Genomic DNA, 7,823 nt, shown 5'->3' on the forward strand with positions numbered 1-7,823 from the left:
TTTCAAGCCAACAAGCATGACAATGGAAGTTGCTTGAAGATTAGAGGAATTTAATCCACTTGTTCTTAGTAGTGTTCCATTGCCATCACCAGAAGATGTGGCTAATGTGCATGTTTAAGTCTTTGATTAAATATAGAAGTTAAGCTTGGTAAGATATTCATTGCAATTTAATGCATCGACAATCACCTATCCTTTTATACCTTGTAAGCACTTAACATTCTGTTGAATATTCACGTTGGGGATCCTAGTTTATTAGTATCATATTTTATCTTATTGTTTTCAAGTTATTTCTTCGAAACTACATTCACAATTTATCTCATTCCTATCTAATTATTGCACTAACATTGATAGAAAAAGGACAACCATATTCATGGGATCGGTATTTGACAGACTCATATTTGTCTACTATACTTGCATCGACAATGTACGCTTGCACATTATTGCTGTGATGTTAAACAGCCGATCAAGTTTTGGCACCATTGCTTGGGATGGCATTTGTTTGATGTTTATTTTTGTTTGTTTTTATTTCATAATATTTAGTTGCTACCAACTGGTTTTCTTTTGTCGTTATTTGCACATTTTATTTTAGGTGTTGTATGACCTGAAGTAATTCGGAGTTTATTGCTGATTTTAATCCAGAAATTGAAAGAACCATTCGGAGGAGACTTCGAGAACAAAAGAATATGGCTTTGCCAAGAAACAATGCAGTCATACCCCCGATGTAGAACCAAAATGCTAATGACCCACCATTGCAATAAGACACTTAAATACAAAATAGGACTATACGAGATTTTGTAGTACTTGTCTTGGATGACTTACAACCAGGAGTTGTTAGGCCAGCAATCCAAGCTGGAAATTTTGAACTCAAGCCAGTAATGTTTCAAATGTTGAATTCTAATAGGCAATATGTCAGGCTGCTAAATGAAGATGCACGAGAACATCTTAAAATTTTTTTATTGATTTGTGCTTCCTTTAGTCAACAAGGCGTTCCTAATGACGCTTTGAAGATGCAATTATTTTCTTATTCCTTGCAGGGAAGAGCTCGTATATGGTTCCTTGGGCTACCTTCGGGATCAATTACTTCTTGGAATGCACTAGCAACACAGTTTGTTTTGCGATTTAACCTGTCAATAATGAATGGTCGTCTCTAAAATGGTATTACAGCTTATCATCAACTAGACGATGAGAATCTTTCACACCACATGGGAATGTTATAAATCTTTTCTTCAACGTTGTCCCATGCACGACATTCAACAGGAAAAAAATGAGATTTTTTATAATGGGCTAAATTCACACACGAGGAATCCTGTCAACACATCAACCAATGGACCTTTGCTGAATGTACTTATAATGATGAGATTGGAGTTTTTGAGAGAATTGTTCAAAATGATTATCAATACCATATCTCTAGAGCTAACAAGTAAAAGCTACTCTGGGAGTTATTGAATTGGATGCAATATCTGCATTTAGTGCTCAAGTTCCTTCCCTTACAAATATGATAAAAAGCATGCAAGGGACTAGTGACGTTGCACCTATACAAGTCGCTCAACAAGTTGATGTTCCTACCTTTTATTGTGAGATTTACAGTGACAACCACAGCTATGAAGATTGTCCACAACATACAGAGAATGCCCTTTATGTCAGTAACATCCTCAAGAATTCTTATGGCAACTCTTATAATAATTCTTCACGCAATCAACAGTATTGGGGAACTCAGAATGTTGGACAAAATGCTGTGACATTCCGATATGAGAATGTATCTACATAAGGCAATTATAATTCAAAACAAGGGAATTACAATAAACAACAGTAGAACTACAATCAACACACTCAGATAAAGCCACAACAAAGCCAGATGCACCCACACCAAAATTAGACGCAATCACACTCTTCAATGTTGAATCAGTATGCTCCGGAACATCGACGATAATAGTACACGTAAGCTTCTCCTTCTGACCTGTTAGCTGCTCTTGAGGCTTTAATGCGGGAGCATATGACTTGCACAAAAGCAATTGTGCAAGGGAATTCATCTTTCATTCTGGCATTGGAGGTACAATTAGGACAACTTGCTTCGAATCTAAATACTCAACCACCAGGCACACTACTCACTGACATGAAAAACCCTAGTCCAAGGAGGAAAGAACACTACAAGGCTATCACGCTTAAGAGTGGTAAACAAACTGGCGAGTTGACTATAGACTCTACTGTCACACCTCAAACTACTGGTGAAATGATCCCTAGTAAAAATGTTGAATCTAAAGAGCATGTCGATGCATCAGATAAAGAAGTTCCACAAATTGTCACTCATATGCCTAATGTCTGACCCTCGAAACTATCGGCACAACCAAACATTTTGGTGCAATCAGATGTATCTCCACCCTTACCTTTTCCACAAAGATTCAAGAAGAATGAGTAGGATAAGCAATACCAACAGTTCCTGAATACACTGAAGCAATTTCAGGTCAATATTCCTTTAGTAGACACTCTTGTGCAAATTCTGAATTATGAGAAATTTATGAAGGAGCTCTTGTCCAAGAAGAAGAAGCTTAGTGATATGGAAACAATTACACTCACAGAGGGCGGTAGTGCTCTTTTGACAAATAAGTTGCCCTCCCCCTCAAATGAAAGATCCTGAGAGTTCTACTATCCCATGTTCAATTGGCAACCATTATTTGGGCAAGGCTTTATGCGACTTGGGAGCTAGCATCAACCTAATGCCGCTATCAACTTTAAAAAGTTGGAGATTGGTCACATGAAACCTATTACAGTGACATTTCAAGTAGTTGATCGATCTTTGGCTCAACCTGAAGGGCAAATTAAAGATATCTTAGTTCGTGTGGATAAATTAGTTTTTCTGGCTAATTTTATCATACTTAACTGTGAGGCAGACAAGAAATTTCCCATAATCTTGGGACGAACATTTTTAGCCACCGGGCGAACTCTTATTGATGTTTACAAAAGTGAACTAACCATGTGACTTAATAATGAGCATGTTACCTTCAGTGTTTTCGAATATATTCAATGTAAGGATAAAGAAGAATGGCATACTATTGATATGCTAGATGATTTAATTGCGGAGGAATTCAATGACCAAAGCACGGTACTTTCTGAGAAGTTTGCAGTGACATCTAATGATGAATTCTTAGATAATTGTGATAACATGGTTGACGCTAATAATATTGAACTCAGGCATGGATGACAGATTGAATCCTTAGACTTAGCTAATAGAACAACTCCAATTTTCAAATCATCTATCGACGAAGCTCCTACTCTGGAATTGAAACCACTACCTACTCATCTTAAATACTTCTTTCTTGGTGATAATAATACTCTCCCAATTATTGCCACCGCAACACTGGATGTAACTCAAGAACAAAAATTGGTCCATATTCTTAAGCAACATAAATGAGCTATTGCTTGGAGTATTACCAATATTTGATGTATTAGTCCATCTTTTTGCATGCACAAGATCAAGTTGCAAGATGAAGGCAAGTAGTCGATTGAGCAACAAAGAAGATTAAATGAGAAGATTAAACGAAAAGATGAAGGAAGTTATTAAGAAAGAAATTATAAAGTGGCTTGATGCTGAAATTATCTACCCTATTTCTGATAGCAATTGGGTAAGTCTAGTGCAATGTGTTCCTAAAAAGAGTGGTATCACAGTGGTTAGCAACGACAAAGACGAATTAATTCCTACTTAATGCTGCCACAAGGAAGAACTACTTCCCACTTTCTTTCATTGACCAAATGTTGGACAGGCTTGCTGAAACAGCTTATTAATACTTTTTAAACGGCTATTTTGGGTACAATTAGATTACTATTACACCGAAGGATCAAGAGAAAACAACTTTCACTTTTCCTTTTAGTACTTTTGCTTTTTGTCGTATGCCTTTCGGTCTTTGCAATGCACCAGCCACATTTCAAAGGTGCATGATGGCAATATTATTGAATATGATTGAAAATTCTTTAGAGCTTTTTATGGATGATTTCTCAGCCTATGGGAATGATTTTGATCATTGCGTTGACAATTTGGATAAAGTACTGCAGCGATGTGAAGAAACATATCTTATTTGAAATTGGGAAAAATGTCATTTCATGGAAATTGAAGGCATTGTGTTCGGCCATCGCATCTCTAGTCAAGGCATTGAAGTAGACAAAGCTAAAGTGGAAATCATTGAGAAATTACCTCCACCGACAAATGTGAAAGGTATTCGCTGTTTTTATTGGGCATGCGGGGTTTTATAGAAGATTTATTAGAGATTTCTTGAAAATTGCAAAGCCCTTATGGTCATTGCTGGAACACAATAAAAAATTCCTCTTTGACGATGCATGTCTGGAGGCATTCATTCAATTAAAGACTTAGCTAGTAAATGCACCCATTGTCATTGCACCAGATTGGTCTCAACCTTTTGAAGCTATGTGCGATGCAAGCGACTTTACTGTGGGTGTTGTTCTAGGACAACACAAGGGAAAAATATTTCACGCCATCTATTATGCTACAAAACTCTTACTGAGGCTCAAATCAACTATACCACTTCAGAGAAAGAATTGTTGGCTATTGTCTTTGCTTTCGACAAGTTTCATTCTTATTTTATCAGTGCAAAGGTTACTGTATTTACTGATCACTCATCTTTGAGATATCTTTTTGCGAAGAATGTTGCAAAACTAAGATTGATACGCTGGATCTTACTGTTTCAAGAATTCGACATCGAGATAAAAGATCGTAAGGGTTCAGAAAATCAAGTTGCAGACCATATGTCTCGATTGAAAATTGGCAGCAAAGATGGAAACATACTTCAAATTGTCGACGTATTCCCAAATGAGAAGTTATTTGCTGTAGATACAACCCCTTGGTATGCAGATCTGGTTAATTATCTAGTGTGTGGAAAACTTCTATTGGGTGTCACAGACCATAGAAAAGAAAGATTTCTTCATGAAGTAGTGAAGTACCATTAGAACAGACCGTATTTATTTAAGGTATGCAATGACAACATTATTCGGTGTTGTGTTCCGGAAGAGGAGATGCTTTCAATCTTAAAGCATTATCATGATACTCCTTATGGAGGTCATTTCGGTGGCATGTGAAATGCTACTAAGGTTCTCCAATCAAGATTCTACTGGCCTTCATTATTCAAAGACGCTCACAATTGTCAATTATGGAGGTTCTATATCCCGACGCTACGACAGGTGTCAGTGCACAGGTTCTATATCCCGACGCAATGAAATGTTGCAATAGCCAATTATGGAGGTTGAATTGTTTGATGTTTGGGGTATGGATTTTATGGGACTATTTCCAAGTTCATTAGGAAATCTTTATATATTAGCAACTATTGACTACGACTCAAAGTGGGTTGAAGCTATTGCAGTCCCAAAGGATGATGTAAAGACAGTGCTTAAATTTTTTCACAAGTATATATTCACTCGCTTTGGTACACCAAATGCATTGATTAGTGATTAGGGTACACACTTTCATTGCAACCAAGTGGCAGCCGCACTGAAAGGATATAGAGTTAATCATAGAATGGCTACTACTTATCATCTGCAAACTAATGGACAAGCTGAAGCATCAAATCGACAAATTAAAAACATTTTTGAGAAGGTTGTGAACCCTTAGAGGAAAGATTGGTCTTCCAGACTGGATGACGCTTTATGGACATTGCGGACAGCATACAAAAATTCATTAGGGATGTCGCCGTATCAATTGGTTTTTGGGAAAGCATGTCACTTGCCAGTTGAAATGGAACACAAAGCAAAGTGGGCAATTAAACAAGTGAACATGGACTATGACGCTGCTGGAAAGAAAATGCTATTGGATATCACTGAACTAAAGGAGATTAGGTGAAATGGCTATGAACACACTGCAATTTACAAGGAAAAGACCAAATAATGGCATGACAGAATTATTTTGCAACGACGATTTACTGGGAGTCAACAAGTTTTATTATTCAATTCTAGACTGAAGTTGCACCCAGGTAAATTGCGCTCTCATTGGTTTGGATCTTTTGATGTTTTCGAAGTATTTCCTCATTTTGTAGTCACAATCAGAAATTTAAATGATGGACACCAATTCAAAGTGAATGGCTAGCGATTGAAACATTATCTTGGGAATATTGATAATAAGCAGGTAAAGACCATTAAATTGGTCGAAAAATTTTAATTTTATTTTAATTTTATTTATGTTCAAGTTTGTTTTATTCTTTTTTTATTTATTTCTATTTTTGTAGATTAATTAGGTATTGTCGACGCACTTGGGCTTTATTTTCAACACAATTCGTACTATTATACTCTCACTTCTGGCTCAACAAAAATGAGAGCAAATCAGAAATTTTAGATCTCACCGTTTCATTAAAAGCCACCTAGCCGTCTGATCTGTCTGAGCGGGTACAATTCTCATTGGACGTAATTATTCCCGCCAGCTTTATTTCCCTTTAGAAAATCACGTCATTCTATATTCTTCTTTCACTCATTATAAACCCCTCTTCACTGTGCCGATTGTCAAACACCCAAGCAGTAATTATTATTCATTTTCTCTTCCCCAAGTTTGTACCTTGACACCTTTAAACCATCTTCACTCCACAAAACAAACAAAATATGGTAAGAATGAGAGGATCAGTCAAGAAAGCCACAAAGCCTGTTGAAGAACACTCATCCTCTGCAACTACAATTCGTGGGTCAGAATCCTCTATGCCAACGAAGAAAAATGAGTTGGTAATCATTTTAACGAAAGTGGCCAAAGACTGATTTGAAAACATCTTAAAGCAAAACTTCTACCCAAAACAGGGCATTCTCCTTTTGCAACAGCAAGACTTGGGCAAATAAGTCTCTAGAACTATCTCTAAGTTGAAGTGGGAGACTTTCTGCACACATCCTGGAAGCTATTCTCCTTCATTGGTACGTGAGTTTTATGCTAACCTTTATGACCATGGGTTGCATTTTATCTTTGTTCGAGAAGTTTTAATCCCATGGGATGCTACAAAAATCAATGAGTTGTACAACACTAAGGTAGATGTCGATTAACACTCCAAGTTTATTAAGGATATCATAGACAACAAAAGGGACTTCTTGGTGAATGATTTATGTGTCGAAGGAGCATTGTGGATGGGTTAACATCAAAAGAATTATACGATGCACCGCCACTTCCTGACACTGTAAAGCAAAATCTGGTTTCATTTTGTCAACTGCAGGCTACTGCCCTCTACTCATAGCACCATCGTCAACCTTGATAGAATGTGTCTGATACATTCAATTACCAAGGGCAGAAAAATTGATGTTGGCACAATACTCCACCAGGAAATTGCTGACTACGCTGTAAGGCAAACTAAAATTTTGCTTTTCCCATTATTGGTGATGCTACTGTGCCAGCAGAAAGAAATTGTGCCCCATAATGATGAAAAGGTCTTGGAAAATAAGGGTCCGATCAATGAAGTGTCTATTGAAAGAATTAATCGTGGCAAAGATAAGCCGACAATGAAGGAGTCAGAGACCAGTAAGACAAGGAAAAGAAAAACCAAAGAAAAAAGAGTGGGAACAAACTTGACTACAAAGACGTCATTACTGCGCAAAATAAAGGATACCAAAAAGCTGACCAATTCCATCAGCAATAAGCAGATCAGGCTTGTCGCTACAATAGAGGATATGTACAGATCACAAAATTTGTTCTACGCTTATACTAGGGTCTATAACAACTCTATTGTAGCAACGCTACGTTAGTTAAGCCCAACCCCACTCTAAGAATTTCTAGTGTGCCCATCGATTATCCGAGAGTATGAACCCTCCTCTGCGGAAGATTACCAAGGGGACCAAGATAGATCGGTGGAATCCCC

The 7,823-nt window shown here is 37.2% G+C and overlaps 1 protein-coding gene across 1 annotated transcript in view; it reads right to left on the reverse strand.

Moving 5' to 3' along the window:
• LOC105767093 (uncharacterized) overlaps positions 1-2,030 on the reverse strand; it is a 35,462-nt gene extending 33,432 nt beyond the window's left edge. Inside the window, exon 1 of the mRNA XM_012586616.2 lies at positions 1,831-2,030. Coding sequence (XP_012442070.2) covers positions 1,831-2,030 — 200 coding nt within the window. The remainder of the gene's footprint in view (positions 1-1,830) is intronic.
• Positions 2,031-7,823: the final 5,793 nt, after the last annotated feature.

Source organism: Gossypium raimondii, chromosome 5 (genome assembly GCF_025698545.1).
Source record: "Gossypium raimondii isolate GPD5lz chromosome 5, ASM2569854v1, whole genome shotgun sequence".
Taxonomy (NCBI): Eukaryota; Viridiplantae; Streptophyta; class Magnoliopsida; order Malvales; family Malvaceae; genus Gossypium; species Gossypium raimondii.